The 18,696-nt window shown below is 31.8% G+C and overlaps 1 protein-coding gene across 9 annotated transcripts in view; it reads right to left on the bottom strand.

The window, feature by feature from the left end:
- LOC129807216 (piezo-type mechanosensitive ion channel component) overlaps positions 1 to 17,777 on the bottom strand; it is a 71,895-nt gene extending 54,118 nt beyond the window's left edge. For 6 of the 9 annotated variants that reach the window (XM_055856326.1, XM_055856327.1, XM_055856329.1 and 3 more), the window contains exons 1-7: positions 17,484 to 17,771; positions 13,244 to 13,352; positions 8,283 to 8,378; positions 8,029 to 8,200; positions 7,115 to 7,438; positions 3,547 to 3,666; positions 3,265 to 3,463 (exon numbers count right to left, since the gene is read on the bottom strand). In XM_055856326.1, the coding sequence (XP_055712301.1) occupies positions 3,265 to 3,463; positions 3,547 to 3,666; positions 7,115 to 7,438; positions 8,029 to 8,200; positions 8,283 to 8,378; positions 13,244 to 13,307 (975 nt within the window). In that variant the 5' untranslated portion in view covers positions 13,308 to 13,352; positions 17,484 to 17,771. Of the gene's footprint in view, positions 1 to 3,264; positions 3,464 to 3,546; positions 3,667 to 7,114; positions 7,439 to 8,028; positions 8,201 to 8,282; positions 8,379 to 13,243; positions 13,353 to 13,496; positions 13,998 to 17,483 lie in introns of those variants that run through there. The other 3 variants (XM_055856321.1, XM_055856323.1, XM_055856322.1) reach the window with 2 other exon arrangements.
- Positions 17,778 to 18,696: the final 919 nt, after the last annotated feature.

The following is an 18,696-nucleotide window of genomic DNA, read 5'->3' as shown; positions in this document are numbered from 1 at the left end:
GTAAAAGATTTATGTACATTCCGGTTCGGATTTCGAAATATCGTTTTGAGAAAAATCTACACAATGAGATTCATAATATCAATTGCAACAACTATTTCTCCAACCTTCATTTTCGAAATCCATTTCGAATTTTCGAACATTAAAAACGCTTCGTGCAGCGTTATTACACATATGAATATAACTTGTCTTTCTATTAGTGCTACCTCAAATTTTTGCGTTTAGTATGAAAATATCCTTGAATCATTCTTAATAACGATTTGAGAAGGTCAAAAAAAGGGAAATCTTTCGTGAAGGTACTTTTAAATTCCCGACAAGTCTTAGCGGCCTGAACCGAATCCGACTAGTTATAAATCGATAATTATTTTATATTTAATAAACGTTTATTCCGAGTTTTTTACTTGGAACACTAGTTGGCGCTAGTAGCGCAAATTTCTAACATAACCTTAAAAAATCCTTCAAAAGTTGCAAGGGAATTGGTAAAAATAAATATGAGAAATTCAATAAAAGAATAAATTTGGAACTTTTGTGTGCAGAGAATTAAATCAGAATTACGTCCCTTTGTGTATTTTTGATAGCATCAGTGAATATTGCTATTCTCAAGAGATTACAACTCATCATATTAATCTCTCACACAATTATTCCAAATTATAAAAATTTGATAAATAAACAAGAATCGTTTTCGGAATAAAAGCGAATATTACATTTTCTGGAGAATAGATCAATATTTTTATATTTTACAAAGATATTTTTTTTGACATTTTATAGCAGTATACGAGACCTAGTTCTAGCTGTCTTCCGCTTTTGAAAGTACATCAAAAAGATAAAAGAGAACCCATTTAAAGAGAGTTAAATGGAAATGGACCCTACTTTGCTACTCACAAGTGAGTCATGGAAAATCTCCCCTATTGGTTCATTTCTGAAATAAAATCTGTTATAATCCCTTCACGTGTGTCTCGGCTAAAACAGCAATTTTGTCATTCTTCTTTCGTTTCGAAAGGCTTTGAAATTGTGTGGAGAGTTTTCACACAAAAATTTCAAATTTAAAAATTTAATTGTTTAAATTGCTTGAATTGATAGCAAGTAACTCCTTAAAAAATAGAACTTCTGAATTATTTTTCATACAATGAAATTTAGGTAAAAATTATTCAGATGAAGAGCAGAATCACATTGATACTAAAATGTTCGCCGTATTTCGTTAATTTACGCATTTTCATTGCAATTCATACGCAAATTCTCAATTACCGTATTACCGTAATAAATAAAGCGAAAATGCGATAAACGGTAAGCAAAACAAAAAATTGTACGAATAATTTCTCTTACAGTTTTTTTAGCTCACCGTTTATCGGATTTTCGTTTTAGTTCTTCAATTTTCTTTAATTATTTTCACCTAGTGCCATCGAGTATAAGATAAGGTAATACGGTAATGGAAAATTTGCGTAAGAATTGCAATGAAAATGCGTAAATTAACGAAATACGGTGAGGCTACGGCGAACATTTTATTGTCAATGTGATTCTGCCCCAAAGCTTAGTGGGGATTATTATTTCGAAAAGGACATTTCGAAATAAACTAACTTTATTTAAATGCGTATAGTTGGAAAAAATTGTAGGTAAGTGTGTAAAATTTCGGCATAGTTGAATGCAAGCGTCAGTCTCAAGTTTGAAATGTAATCTTTTTAATATAATTTGTTTTTTTTTAAATTACTTTTTAAGGAGTGTTGCTTGAAACCTTGTAGACAGTTTATCGTCTTTATTTTCTCTAAAATCATTCTTCATAAATTTTAAAATGAATAGAAATGGAGACGTAGCTTTGGTGGCTTATTTCGGACACCTTCATTCTCATAGTTTACGGTCCTTCTAAAGTTCTTCCAATGTCTTTTTCACATCATATCATTTGTCGAAGTGACAATATTTGTTACTTTTTTGCATTGTATTATCTCTAGAGTATGCAAAAACTAGAAATTTATGGAAATTCGAGAGTGTCCGGAATTGCAAGCTAGCCGAAATTTGGTACACTGTTTAGGGGACAGCGCGCTACCTTCGGACGAATCATGCTTGACACAAATCATTTTTTTCACTGTTTTATAAATGAATTTGGCCCATTATAATATTAAATTTTAATAGTCAGTCCAATGGCCCAAATTTCCAGAAAATAGCAATGGGTGAAACCCAAAAGGAACATAGAGAAAAAATTGAATTGTCCGAAGCCTGATTCGTCCGAAGTATAAATATATAAAATAAAAAATTAAAAGTAATAAAATCAGATCTCAAAAAAATTCAAATACCTGAAAATTTATTGGTTAATCACATATTAAAGCCATCAATGTGTATTTTCATCAAAGAGCAAAATCTTTTGTGCAAAAAAATGTGCTTAAAAACAATTTAAAGATTGTTCTTTATGAAGAACAACTGGGAAGTGCTTCAGAAAACCCCTTCAAATAAATTTATTTTATAATATACAAAAATTTATGAGCTGTATTCACTCATGAAGAATTCCAATTCTTCACACGATTTTCTCTCATAGAAGCAATAAATTGTTTATAGAGGCATCCAAAAATGTTCTTCCTCTTCACAAAACAAAAAATCATTAATAAGATTTTGTATATAAAATTCTTATGTACAATAAACCCGTAAATATTTACAGTCACAAGGTGTTAGGAGGGCAAAAGAAAATCGTGTCTTAATATAAGAAGCATTTGAAGACGTTAGTAAAACTTACTTTAACTTTTCTTGTAGTATTTTGCCATTTTTCCCTTGTACCAATTTTACGTGCAACTGGTGGTACATTTGGGATTTTCACAGAAATCTGCTGACCGAATTTTGTGCCATTCTCCAGCTGACCAAATACCCCACCAGCTTTTCTTTTAATATCCTAACACCATTCATACTTCAAGTTAATTATCACACGAATATTTTTAGAGCTTCATTTTCTCTTCTCAAAAAAAGAAGAACCATTTTAATTTTTACCAAAATGGAGGAAGGGGAAGGAAAATAAAAGGGAAACCAAAAAATGTTTGTATAATGTCTCATTAGAATTTACGCTACGAAAAAGAAAAATACAAACGGAAAGGGAAATTAGAGTGAATGAAAATAAACATTGATTTCAAGTCTACCGTTTGAAAGAGTGAAAGAAAAATATATACTCCAAATAAAAAACCCATCGAGTCAATACCATTCAATTGTTAGTTCAAAAAGTCAAACAGAAATAAATAATAAAAATAAAATCCAAAATGCATCAATTAATTCAGTGAAGCATTGCACATTTACCTTTTGTCTCAGTATCATTGTCGATGAGATTGCCAATGTGTAGAAGCACAGAAGAATAATGATTGGATTGAGAATTGCATCAATTGGTGCATCTGTGTTAAATTTTACAATTCGGATATCATTAACGTATGTTCCATTTGAGGTATCATTATTTGAACTATCACATGTTGAATTAAAAAGTGGCACAAATCCCAAGAGTCTGTGACAACAACAACAAAAAATTACCAATCAGTAAACAATTCTTCAATAAATCAATTAGCTAAAATATAGTGAAAATTTCACCTTGGCAATAAATTATCACTTGGAAAAAATTCCTGTGGCCACGGTGTTTGATACATCATAAATGCAATAATATGAATGCTAAGGAAGAGCATCATCACACGGGACACAATGGCAAAACCCCTGCAAAAGATAACAATAACAGGCCATCCTATTAATTTCCCTTTGCTCAATAGTCATTTGATTAATGATTTGACAGACAAAGGGCTAATAATTCACTGCAACTGCAGACCAATTCGATAAATAATTCTAGTAACCTTATTTGATAACATAGTAAACTTTTATTCCGAGTTTTTCACTTGGAACACTAGTTGGCGCTAGTAGCGCAAATTTCTAACATAACCTTAAAAAAATCCTTCAAAAGTTGCGAGCGAATTACTAAAAATAAATATAAAAGTTTCTAAAAAAAGAATAAATTTGGAATTTTTATGTGAAGAGAATTAAATCAGAATTACGTCCCTTTGTGTATTTTTGATAGCATCAGTGAATATTGCTATTCTCAAGAGATTACGACTCATCATATTAATCTCTCACACAATTATTTCAAATATAAAAGTTTGACGAATGAGGAATACATAAATAATTTAATATTTTGCATAGATATTTTTTGATATTTTATTACTGTATACGAGACCTAGTTTAAGTTGTCTTGCTCATTCACTTATGCAGCTTTAATGAAAAAAAATTTAAAAAAAAAAACCTTTTAAAAGGAGCATAATCAAAAAAGTTTAATTTGCTAAGTATAAGTGAGTCTTGGTAAATCTCTAGTGGTTCATTTCTGAAATAAAATCTGTTATAATCCCTCCAAGTGTGTCTCGGCTGAAATATAAAGTCAGGTAAACTTTCTGTATAATATCAGAACGTTTTGGAGGATTTCATACCCCAGAATTTAAATTGAAGCATTGAGGCCATTTACACCACCGCATTGGATTGAGATTGAATTGTTCCAAAATCGGATTTTAGGAAAATTCAGTCTGAATCTAATCGTAAAAGAATCATTCAAAAATCGGTACTTAACCGATTCATTGCCGATAAACATCGATCCAGATGGGTTTGAAATTTCAATACCTTTCCAAAAAATCCAAATTTAACCACATCGGTTGAAAAATGAGCTCTCCAAAGCGATTAACCTTTGACCTTCAATAATTCAACATGGAGAATTTTCCGGTTATACGTAAGTTTGGACGAAGAGTTCGTCTGGACGACCTCTAAAACATAACCGAAAATCATTGAAAAAGCTTGGGCCAATTTTGAGAAAAACTGAAAAAACATGGTTTCGGAGGGATTGGAAAGAAAGTTTGGAGATATTATTTTTTTATTGAGGTTCACCGAAGACTGGCAGTTGATATCTTTTACCGTTTAAGCTCCAAATCGGTGACAAGTTGAAAATAAGAGTCGATCATATAACTGCTCTCTCTTTGACTACGAGCAGTAAAATATGAATTAGAAGGCATATAAAAATTCATTGATATTTCAAGGAAGTAATTCAAATATATTATTCACAAAAAATCTAAAACCAAGATCAAGATCAAAATAAAGGAATATTTCTTATTTTAGTGTTCTGAAATAAATAAATAAATCAAAATAAAAAAAATCTACGAATGTTTTGAACTTTCATATCCAACCAAGACACAAACCACGGATATTTCAAAATTGCATAACGTTAATTTTTTTTTTTTTAAAGTTTGTTTTGAAAGTGAACCTGGAAGACTTAAATTTTGAAAGCAAAATTACTAATATTGTATGTCATCCAAGACGACTGCAAAATTATCATTTGAAATGTTTGAAGCTTGGGGATTTATCAGTGTTTATTAGTTTTCACTGTTTTCATTTTTATTCTCAATATTTAGGATTGCAATTTAATATGACTTTTTTAAAAGAACTTTGGCAATTTTGATAGACAAAAATTCAGCAAAATTCTCACAAAAAAAATTTGTGAGAAGTGACATTTCGCTAAATGCTTCTTTATCTTTACCTTTCACAATCTACGTCAAAAACTGCTTTTTTTCTTCCAATGCATAGAGGTCTTAAGCACGAATAATTTTTTAGCTGAGATACAAACTTGTCGTAGCTAAGACACAAACTTATTGTTGTTAATTTTTTCTTAAAGTAAGTTTTATATGAAAAAAAATCTGTCAAATGGAGAATAACATGCTCTAGACAAAGTTTAAAAAACAATACAGTTTCCCACATTAAAAACATTATTTTTAAAAGTAGGAAATTTACAGTGCTGTCTCTCTATATGCACACTCTCTATATGCACAGCTTTTGTGTCGGTTACATTCAAAATCAATTTGTTTACATTTTGACAAAGTAATAAAGAAAATTATTTTCTTGGTAACTAATTTTTCTTGTTTTTAATTTTCTTAATTTTATTTTTTCTGTTTCATATTATATTTAAAATAACACGGGAAATTCTAGAACAATAAAAAAATGATTTTATTAAAAGAAAGAAAAAAACCGTTGAGAATTTCAAAAAAAAGTTGTGCATATTCAGAGAGAGAACTGTCAAAAAAAGTACCCAAATTGTGCATATAGCGAGACAGCACTGTATTGATAAAGTAATGATTTATTTAAAAATATTTTCTACATTTGAATTAGGCTGAGAAATGCATTAGGACATCTAAAAATTGTGAGAAATTATCAAATTTTAAAATGGACAATTTCATTGAGGATTTCTTATTACGCGAGTGAATTATTTTGAACATCATAACCTCAATATTTTACACATAACCTTGAAAAACAAATCATGCACATTCTTGGAAAGAATTGACATTTCTTTCATTTTAACTTTAAATTCTTTTCACAAGATAAGATATTCTCTAACATTTAACTTTTTAAAAAACGCCAAATTTATTATGGTTTCTTAATTATAACCTGCAATAACCTCAAAGGTCAGAAATCATAAACATATTTTAAGGTATTGAAGTATATTTTTTTGACTTTGACTTCAATTAAACATGATTTTTGGTTTTATGCTGCAAGTTCATGGTTTAGAATATTTAAAAAGGTAGAGCAATCCACAAAACTTTCACTAGATAAAACAATTTAAACCATAACCTCAAAATTTATTACTAAAGTTATATTGTCTCTAGTTTAATTTATTGTTTGATTTTGAAGCTTCTTTGAAATATCATAAATATCTATGCTATTTACCTGACATACTTGAAAGGAAACATCGAAGCATCCCTAAATTAGCCAACAAATTATTGTCATAACCTCAAATTATTATTAAGTCAAATTAAGTTTTTTTTTTGCAATTATTTAACTTAATTTAAAGCCTTTCTTGCTCTATAATTGAAGAGCATTATTTATCTTTGGTAAAACTACTTTAGAAATATTAAAATCGTAAAACAACGCAGAACATAACCCCAAAAAATATCCAAATATTCCAAATTTTAAAATAAAACTGCAATATATTTTTTCATTTTGAACTAAAAACTCTCACATTGAGATTTTTAATTGATAAATAAAATTTGTGATTTGAAAAATTTGAACGCGAAAAATGAAATTACGCGAAAATTCCATTAGTTATCAACCCCTTTGTGGATAATTGATGAATTGAGCTTACCTTTCGAGCTTCCCGTAGCACGCCCACCAAGTTGCCAGAGCCAGAAACATGAGGAAGTAGACGCCACTGGGCACTGATGGACGCATCACAGAAGCCAGAAGGAGTGCCGCCATCGACAGAATCTTGGCCGCTGTACAAATGACATTGTACTTTTCAACAGTGTAAAATGGTTCATCAGTAACCTCCTCATTTTGACCACTGTCATCTGCAGCTTCCTCTGGCGTCGAATGTCCATTGGCCATCATCTTCAGGATGAAGTAGACGCCAATGGACGCCAGAAGAAGCACTAATTCCGGTGCAATCCATACGATCACATTGAGAGCTCTGAGAACATACGGAAATACTTAAAATTTTCCCCCTAAATTCCGGAATTTGTTATTTTTTTTGTGTAAATTCTTCAGGTTTCACAGCTTATTTTTAGTACCACGACATAAAAATAGTCAAAGAAATTTTATCTAGATGTTGCAACATTCTTTAGAAAAGAATGAAAATGAGGGTATATCAAAATAGAATGTTCTGTATTTTTAATTTATCGTAACAATAAAGTGATATAAAATCGTTATTCATTGATTTCTTTCAAAATCAATCTTTTATTTATTGATAAATAAAAAGCTCTGCAATTTTTATGACTAATATACTTCAGAAAAAAATCATTTTCCTTATCTTCAATTGGTATTTAAGTTAATAAAAACAAAACGTAGAAACTTGATAAGAGTATGATTTCATAAAATATTAATAAGCGCAATCGCCAATTAAAAACTGGAACTTTTGCGTGTTTTTGTTCCAAATTCTCTTCTTTTTTTTTGGTTAATCATTTTCCAAACTAAAAGGTCAAATGTTTTATTGAATGTTAGAGCAATAAACCAACTGGATACAAGAAAAAAATGTTGTTTGTAAACTAGTTAAATACTCACGATAAATCACTTAAGCGAATAAATCCTATGTGCCTGAGTATCTTCTCAGTCAATCCACAAAACTCCAATTTGTCGTATCCAATTGATAAGAGAACACTCTCAAACACTCCATGTGATATACTTGTGAGTGTTGACACAAGAATAAGTATTTTAAAGTAGGTGCCAGTGCGACCTAAAAGAGCACATATTTGGTCAGATGAATGTTCCAAAACAGAGAACTTTAACACTTTTTTTTTCAAAGCTAAACTTCTAACCTTTTATCGTGGCTGGAGTTGCGACAGGTACAAAAGGAAGCAAAAAGAGGAAGAGAAGATAGAGCAGCGATAGTGCTACTGGCCTAAATAAACAACCTGGAATTTTAAAGAATAAAAAAAAACATTGGAATTTGTTCGCAAATGGAGCTATTTGTTCAAAGAAATTGATAAACTTCTGAATTACTAGCGGTAGAAATACAATCATCATAAAAATGGTGAAAAATGTTTAAATAAAATTTTGAAATGATAGTGAAAATTTTAATTAAAAAATTCGCAACGTAGGAATTCATTTATGTTTTTATTAGATAAATAACTAATTTATGTTAGGTTTATTATTCTGTTTTTCCTGATAGTTGATTTATTTTTATATCAATTTGCTGAAACGTTAATTTATTCAATAGGGCAATTCCGTAACAATATGACAATGTCACATGACAAATTTTCGTGGGAAATTCGGGAACAGGACAACATTAAAGATCAGTGACTATAGAATTACAAGAAACTCTGCCAAAAATTTTAGTAACTAATATGAATCGGATTTTTGATTAGTTCTTCCGAAGTTACCCCATAAAAAAGTTTAAATTTATCATATGATATTGCCATACAGAATCCTCTACAGGACATACCGTTTTCGACGCTTTTTGGTACTAAACGGATCGTAATTCTAAATCTATTACAGTGATTTTGAAACTTTATATTTGACACTCGGTCAATAGATGAATTCAAATAAAAAGAGACGGATTTTGATCTGGATCCTTTTCTTTCTTTATTACTCCAGCAACGTTTCGGAGCTTGAGGAAAAACCAACAAGCTCCGAACCATTGTTAGAGTAATAAAGGAGAATAATCCAGGCAGAGCCGTAGCTAGAGTTGAATTTAAGATAGGGCATCAGTAGTTAAAGCTAGGGCGGTAGTCAAAATTTTGATTGATCTGCTTTGGTTAATCGATTTCCATCCCACTTAACTTGAATGGAAGTGAATGAGATAAAACAAAAAACATATTCCAAAAGAAGAATTTTTAAAATAGAACATATTACTCTGATTCCTCGACACATATACTTAAGGGGTTACGTGGGTCAAAATTGGCAAAAAAAGCATATTTTGTTCTAATTTCTTTTCAACAAAATAAAAAATATAATTAATTGAAGTTCTTAGGCATATAAAAGTACAACATTCAAAGTCTACTTTCTGAAATTTTTATTTAAAAGTTTATCCTGTGGGACTTGATTTTTGGAGACATTTTTTTTTTTACTAAAAACAGTTTACTTATAATATTATCTTAGTTTCTGGCTTTTAAGGTAGGGACTTGGAAGTTTTAAGGTAGGGCATTGCCCCTTAATGCCTACTCCCCAGCGCTACGGCCCTGGATCCAGGTCAAAATCCGTGTATTTTTATCTGAACCTTCATACACAGAAATTTGAAGGTCTTCAAATGACCACATTAGTGAAGTTAAATTAAGTTAAAACCAAAATTAGTTAAGTTTATTAAAGAGGGAGTGTCAATTGTGAGATCGAAAGTCATTTATATTTTTCTATTGCTTAAATCAACATATAAATTATCTAAGAATATACCATACAAATTTCAGAAGCTAATTAGAATTATTTCCGAAAAGACGAAAGCAAAGGAGGGCCGAGTTTCAAGCGTTTGAGTGAACATCCAAAACTTTGAAGAGTATTTTCTTCCACTTCTCATTTTGATAATTCCTTCGAATTTGCGGGAATATTAAAAAAAAAAACTTATGGGTCGATTGCAATAAATAAAAACTCATTGTCTTCCTTAAGCATCGAATTTTCTTCTAGTTGAACTAAAAGAATTGTTGAGAATCTATTTTTCTATTTTTTACAACATGTCAAAGTCAAGCTTTTGATGGCCTTGTTCCTTCATGGAATGTTGCGCCAGCATTATTATTATTATTAAATGGTCGTTTCCTTCTCTTCCAAAAAAAAAAAAAAAAAAACGCGAAAAAACTGTTAACTTTTGGATTCCAAATTCACCATTTTTAATGTTTAAACGTAAAATAGATTAAGGTTAATCAAACAGTAAAACTGAGGCTAAATTTTAGATTCTCGGTTTAGAAATTCCGACACTTGGCTTGATGAATGAATAAGAAAAATCAAAATGAGCCTATAGATATATTATAGATTATAATCAAATATATATGAAAAGGAAGAGTAAGTAACAATGGTACAACAAATTTAAGTTTCTTTCTAACAAATTTAATAAATAACTGCTCATATTACAATGCCGAAAAAATCATGCCAAATTAAGTACTGTTTTGGACGTTTTGGAATACAGAATTGAAAAAAAAAATGTTAAACCTGGCGACTTTAATTTTGGAATACCGCTAAACAATGGTTCAAACTAAAGCTATACTTTTATTGTAATCCAACCGTAAATGTTTAATTTCAATTTTAAAACAAAGGAAAAATCTGATGATCGTCGGCTGGTAGGAGGTTCAGTCCACAATCATTTTTTTTTCTTTTCAGAATTTTCGGTGTTCTACACACCTTCTCCACTGGCTGAAGTGGTGAATTTATTCAATATTAAACAATTTTCTTTTACAAAAAAAATCTCTTTACTCGATAATGTTAGGTCTTTTCTGGGTCTTCGTCTTGCTTAGGGACAATGATGATGTCTTTCTTCGAGATAACTGAGTTTACACACTTTTCGATACTACAGCAAATTGCAAAAACTTTCTACAACAAAATCAATTTGTTAGGCCAAATATTTTTCTTGGATTATTTCACCTCTTCAGTTACTGAAGGTGCATAGAGTACCGAAAAAAAATTGGGATATAGATCCTCCTCCCATCCGACGATTATCAGATTTTTTCTTTGAATTAATATCGACGACTCCTTATGCAGAAAATAGACCTCTTAAGTTAAATCCTCTAAAATTTCACTAGATCTCGTGAATTTAGAAGCTCAGTTTAATTCCCCAAATTTTGAGCTGATCCCTGAGTGCATTGACATCAATCCTCATTTTTCGAGCTGATCCCTAAGTCGAAACCTGTGTCTATTTCGAGCTTTACATTCTAAATAAATTTTTAAGTTTCACTTTTTCAGATTTAAATTGAAAAATTGTCCACAAATTTATAACGTTCTACGTCCATCTGCATAATCTTATCAAAAAAGGGATAGTCAAGCATCCGAGGTTTTGCAAGCTGCCGCCCGAACTCCCAAGATGAAAATTTGCAAAATTCTTTTTCTTAAATTTTTAGGATGAATATAGGATAAATGTCGATTTCATTTTGTTTATAAATCATCAAAAAGTTCGAGCAGATAAAAATTATTCAGTTATACTTTTCAAAACCTTAATATTAGCCTTTTAAAAACGATTGGAATACTACTCTGGTATCCCAAAACTTTGTTTCTAATGGCCTTCTAAAGTTACGTTTTGCCCCAAGAAGTCAAAAAAGTGATTTTTTCTAACCCCTTTTTGACCCTCTCGTCCTTAAAGCCTTATAACACTCTCCATATCGTGTCAGTCGGACGCAAAGGTTTTATCGGCTAATGAACTTCAGAAGTAAGAATATAGATGTCCTAAAATCCCAAAACAGTTCGACTGTTTCGATCTGCGATGGTTGTTCAAGCCGGTAACGTATAAAATTCAATGCTCAAAGCATATCGATCCCTCAGAATATAATCCGAACAATTCGATTTTTGCAAAATTCGTTTTTTGTTTTTTTGCTTTTCGGATAATACTTGACACCCTGGACACCCTTTAACTTCCCCGTGAATATTATACCGAAAAGTTAATTATTCCCAAAGTTATATGGGTTCCAAATCTTAAAAATTCTATGATCAGCATGTAAAATCTCAGCTTTAAATCGCTCTCCTGAAAAGTTGGCCATTCACGAGTTGTTCGGTTTATATTCTGAGGGCTCAATATAAGGAATTTCTTTTCTAATACAAAAAAAAATCCAAATAAAAGTTAAGAAAAAAATCTTATCAATGTTATAAGGCCTTGTTTTCGTGAACTTTAAATGATAACAAATTTTGCAAAATTTCATTACGAATTTGGCTCAGTAACACTTCAAAAATTGCCGGCAAATTACATTTGGGTTTTGTTGAATACCTCGCCTAATTATCACATTTTCGGTTCAAGCAGATTTCATCGCAACTTTGAATGACTCTTCTGTGTGACATCGTTCTTGTGAGAATTTGAGATTTTACCCAAATGAAAAAAAAAACATTATTCACATCTTCTGCGAAAATTCAGTAAATTTTTCAGTTGAACGAATCACTTTTACTTTGCAAATTCTGACATCAACAAATCAATATAAATTTATCCACGGTGATTCATTGAAATTGATTGAAAGACCTATTTAGACGTTCTGTTTTGTACTACCCTCAGGCCATTGATCCAATTTTATTCGTTTCTTCTTCTTTCTTTTTTTTTGCCCCAAATGAAAAAGTCAAGGCACAGGATCTGTGTCAACGACTTGCAATGTCTCTATCCATTTTCCAAAGGCGAAAAGTAACGTGTTATCACTTTTTATGACCCACTTTCATCACTATCCCTCTTCATTCAAAGCCCATTGTTGATATTTTCGGTTGCACGTGTTTTTTTTCACTTGGTGGGGGTTCTGGGGAATTGTCCATTCTCAAAACACCACAACCACACCTTAATTGGCCATTGGCTCTTGAAACAAGAGAAAAAAAATCCTTTCACGCACATTTTCCCTTCATTCTTAATTTTTCTCTCTTTCTTCTTTCTCGACCACTTGGAAAATCGCACTTGGTAGACGCATAAAAAATTGATTTTTCTTCTAGTTCACAAGAAAGAAGCCAGCAAAAAAAGGTTCATTGAGAACGAGAAATTCCATAAAAAGATAAACTCGTCCAATTTTCTCTTGGACATCAAAATAAAAGGGAAAAGTTTTTTTTTGTCAATTATTTCTTTTTCAGCTATTATGTCCAATATGATTATTAAAATGATTTTTTTTTTGTTGTAACTTACAAGCTGCTAAAAGCGTTGGAAACAGCAAACGCTGCACTAACATACATCCATAGTACTTTGCCATCGTGTCCTTCTTCAATTAATATCTCCCCTTCATGCAAATGAGCCTCTGAAAAAGACACGACACCGACACACACAATAATTAATAAATTTCGCATGAAAACGATAAGAGTCACCAACTAAACTCCAAAAAAAAAAAAAAAAACTAAATGGCAAAACCTTTTTTTCTTCCACAAAGCTTAGAGAAACTCACACATGAAAATTTAAAAGTGATGAGAACTCGCCTTGGAGGCGAGAACAACCTAAACAATTGGAATTGTACAAAGTATTGGGAGGATTTGTGAGATAAACCCAAATAATACAACACACATGTTTAACTGTTTGATATTTAAATTCTCTCTTTTTTTTTACTTTTGCGAAATAATCAAGAGAGAATAGAATTCCGTGGCAATTTTGCCACCCACTTGGCCAAATGCCAACCCAGAGGAAATTCTTGTGGTGCCTTTTTTTTCCTCTAATAAAAACACTAATTTTTAGTTGTTAGAAAAAAAAGGGCAATAGTTCACTAAATTATGACTTCACTCATCACTCAAAATTCTATCCCGAACAAAACACTCTATTGTATTTAAGATAATTTGACTGTTGAGAAATTTGGCACAAAAAAAAACAAGATAATATTCAGATTCACTGATTGAGGTAACTTTTCGCGCCAACGAATCCTACCATGAGTGTATTTCCCGCGAGAGCTCAGACAGAACTGAAAGAACCGCGAGAGAGAGACTCAAGCTCAAAAGGCAACTCCAAGAGCGCGTATTTTATACATAAAATATATAGCTATAGACAGTGCCTATGATTAATTAAGGAACACCTCTATTTTATTTTTTTTTTGAAAAACATTGAGAATCAATGAATTTATTTGTTTGTAAACAGAACTAAAATAAAGCCCTCTCCCGGCTTTATGATAAACTAGAACACGTGATTCTGATGCTATATTCCGGAATGAAGTTTGTAGTGTTAGATCCGTCAGGAAATCTGTGAACACGCCTTAAAGCCATCGTCTTGACGAGCGCCTCAGCCGCCAGAAGGTTCTCCAGAACCTACTGCGTTCCTCCTAACAATATATTCCCGACAACGATCCAAACATGAACTACCTGTCAATGCTAATCCGCTCTACGACACCTCTACTGGAGGGTAACTCACAGGCTAATGTCCTAGACACACTTACGACTTAAGTCGAAGGACTCATTTTTCTAGTGAAAAATGATTCAAATTAAGTTTAACCATTATGTCAAATATAATTACGCTAAGTAGTCTCTCAGATAATCCTCAGGTCTGTCAAGGCCCTAACACTAGAAATGTTCTTATGAGAAATCGACGCCGCTCGGAGAGACAACTATGAGGGGGGTAGCCACTTATTTTTTCTATATGGACTTTCATGAAAAACAGGTCAAAGTACTTCTGAAAGAGAGAAAGACTCTGGAAGACATATCGACCATCTCACTCTCTGTGTAAGATATTGGAAAATTATTTTATTTTATATAAATAAATTATTAATTTTCAAAGCAAAGATTGTGAAAAGTTAGTTAATTGAAAGTATAAATTCGACCATAAGTGCAATAATTTCAGCGGAAAAAACTAGAAAAAATACGATGAAATTGTTGTCCTGAAAGTAAATAATTTTGTATATGTAGAAGTGCTTGAGGATTTTTTCTAAAGAGTTTTGAACCATATAATAAATGTACATTGAAAGTGGCTTTTTTAAGCTTTCTAAAATGGTGTATCTTATGGTATCCCTAGAAATTAAAAAAGAATTTATATCAAATATTTTGTGTGAATCGAAAAGAAAAGTGTAACTCAGCGAAAGTTATTACTTGAAGACAAAGCGTTATCCAATTCAAATCGACCGAATTGAACCGTTTTATTAGACCTTTTTATTTCAATAAGAGACGAGCAAAGAAAATCAACATTTTAACTGTGAAGAGGCGATTACTGTCAGCGGAACTCCATGGTGAATTGCATTGGAAAAACCTTTGTTAAGGCCTCCGAAAAAGATAATGAGACTTATTTGGGCCAAATTACACGTATCATGGACGAAAATTCAGTGGAAAGGGGTTATGATAGACGAGGCAAAGTTTGATATCTTTGGTGCAAACTTCAATGAAATCGGCTGTAAGTTCAGGGACTGTAAGTCACCAACTTCGTATGCTATGTATAGCAGTTATCTTATCGGGTTCAGTTTTCGGTTGCTGAAACCATCAGTTTTCTTGAAAATCTTGATGGCACTCTCAACAGCGCCTTTGGAAACTTTTGATTTTTGTGCAATATTACCGATGGATTCATTTTCTTTGTGCAAATAAACGATGTTACTGCGTTTAGCAGGTGACTGACACCGTTTTATACCCATTTTGAATTAATATTCCATGAAATTTTAAACAAAGTGTTCATGTTTCTTATTTCACTATTCTTTCCCCTAATAACTGTTTTTATTATTATTTTATATAAAAATAAGCAAACGTATGTTGGTATAAACAAAATGAAAATACTTAATGGAATGTTAGTATCTGTTTTTGATGATTTTGGATATAAGTATCTAAACTGGCTACAGTGCGACCAACTGTCAAAAGAAGGTAAAACTAAATTAGATATGGATTTTCAGATGGTGCTAGTTGAAATTTATACTTGTTTTAAAGGTTATGAAGGTTTAAAGGTTATATGATTATGCATATGATTAGATTGTGCAAGTACATAGTACACTTATGCATTTTTGCCTGCCATTAGGAGCTCATTTGTGAAACCATTTTGGGAATACCCCTAAATGTAAATTTGATATGCGTAACTTTATGAATATTTGGCGCTGAAAATAGCCCAAAAAATTGGCGCCAATAATATTTTCCATATTTTACAGCGTTTCTCTAACTTATTCAGAAGAAGTCTCCTGAGAGTATGCAAAAATTCTGCATACATAAAGCATTTTCGCGTGCTTTTTCTCGGTCCCAAAAATATCCATAATCCCGGGACGCCCTGTACTATTTTTTAGTTCTGGTAGCTGCATTTAAAAAAGAATGTTGATTTTTTTCACGTTTGCTAGCGGTTGACGAATGAAGCAAATAAATTCAAATTGGCTGTCGATTTTCTTAGCTATTTTGCAATTTTTTTATATTAATGCATTTTTGTGGAATTTCAGAAATTAATTATGATTATATAAATTTAATATGAGGTTTAAATTAACAAAAAATTGTTGAGTTTTTTGTTTAAAAAAGATCCAAAACGCTAGAAGGGAATGTGTCTCGGATAAAAAAAGAAATGGTGTAGTTTATGAGATAGCTATAGTACGTGGACTCCGTGGCTAACCTCTTTTTTCTATTGAGTTATCGCTGAGAAATTAGACATAGAGGAAACTGGGGCAGTATTAAACACGGAGTAGTTGTAAAAACTGGTATTTCTGTCTGCACTACTTGGACTTATGTCAACTATTTGTTCAGGCAACAAAGATCACTATACTATTTATAAATTCAAATAGGTCTCGTCCTTTGAAATTCAATATTCAATTAAAAATATCGCAGTGTTTACTACTACCCCGTGTTTACTACTGCCCCAATTTGAGCTAGTAGTAATCAGTTACAAACCAGCTTTATATGGGCTTGCGAATTCTACCTTTGATTTATGTAAAAATTTCAATAATAATAAAGGAATGTTCTTATCAGTTCTTTACGTTTGCATATATGAAGTGTTCCTAATCGAATGAAAGGCACTGTAACTAAACCACCAACAACGTTGGACTCTCTCTCTGGCTCTCATGGAAAAATGTGCCAAAAATAGCCCGTGGCTCGCGAGGAGAAAGAAAGGGAGTGATAATCACGCAATCGGTGATGTCCTGAAGGTGCCCCAGAGAGATTTCTACCCCCGATAGCGTCTCTGGAGGAGCGTGAGGAGCCTTTCCCACCGGAAAAGTGCCATTGGCAAATTGACCACTGCCCCAATTCGCGCTCCCCTTTTTTGGATATTCACGCAAAAACCGGCTCTGTCATCAGCAAAAATATTGGCAAATGACTTCAGCGGATTTTTTTAAACTTTTTTTCTGCAATTTACGACCGGCAGATAAAGTGAGCTCCCACTGTTTTTTTTCTTTCATTCTCTTGGCTATCAACGAAAGTGGAGACTACATCAAAATCCGGCTTAAAACGGAGTCTCCAAAGTCTGTTTAGCATTTTGTCGCAATAAAACCCAAATGAATACTTACAGAAGAACAATATTTCCTTCACGCTCAGTGATTTCCTTTGCCTTTTTGCCTGCAAATTTGACTAACACGAGGCGACCATTCGGCTAAAATTTTCAACACAATTTTCACCACTTTTTCACTCGAAAACAATTGTTTTTCCATTGAAAAACCTTTGCAAACACTAGTATTGCCATTCAGGATGAAAATTATTACACTTTCAGGTCATTTTATAAGCTTTTCTAAGAGATATTCCCGTGGAAAAATTGATAACAAACCGAAGCGCACTTATCACACCTTGCACCAACTCGAATTTTCTACAAAACATCTCTACTCAAAGCCGCATATGTTCGACGCACTTTGAAGTTTCAACTGAAAATTTCCTTACAGACTTCGTCGAAAAAATTCCGAAAAAGCTCTTCTTCATTTTGAATTTCGTCTAAAGTTAACGGTTTCGTGATTTTCTTCAAAATAAAATCATTTCTTTTTTATGTTTATGCTCGATAAGCTTGATAATATTTTTCATAAATTTAATAAAATGTTTGTACTGCAGTAAATGAAATTTTATTTTTTGGAGTTCCATCATTTTGTGGTTTAATAAATCTTGATAACCTCTTGCAAATAAATAGCAATTTTAACGATAATTTTCATTTTATGTTTTATAATTTTATTTCTCAGTTACTGGTTTGTAATGTCGGCTTCAGACCGGAGGTTTAGTCCAGTTCCCGAAGATCTCAAAAATCTCAAATAACAAGCAATTTTTTTTTTATTTTTCAAAATCTAATGAATCATTTGCCCTTAATATTCAATCCTAAACAACAATTTCATTAAAAATTATGCTTGATGAGGAATTAGAGGTCTGAAGCCCCTATAACTCTTGTTATCCAAACCAAACCATTTCTATGCTTACGTGTGTTACCTCACTCTTAGAAAAGTTTAGACGTGATTACTAATGAAAATTAGTTGTTCGGGCGATTATTATCAAATCTATTTAAAATAGTTCTTATATTCTTAAAACATTATATTCATAATAAATTTATTAGTAGTGAGAATATAAGATAATATTTACGTGGATAAGTTGCGGCAATTATTTCATAATGCTTTCATACAATTATATTTGCTTGTGTTAATTAAATGAAATCATTATCCCAACTAATATTGGTCACTAATTCCTTTTAGTTCTCACAACCAATGTAAATAGATGGGCCTATATTTTCATAAAGTTATGATTACTTTT

Source organism: Phlebotomus papatasi, chromosome 3, assembly GCF_024763615.1.
Source record: "Phlebotomus papatasi isolate M1 chromosome 3, Ppap_2.1, whole genome shotgun sequence".
Classification (NCBI taxonomy): domain Eukaryota; kingdom Metazoa; phylum Arthropoda; class Insecta; order Diptera; family Psychodidae; genus Phlebotomus; species Phlebotomus papatasi.
Note: the sequence above shows the minus strand (reverse complement) of the source record. Positions and strands in the feature narration are given on the sequence as shown.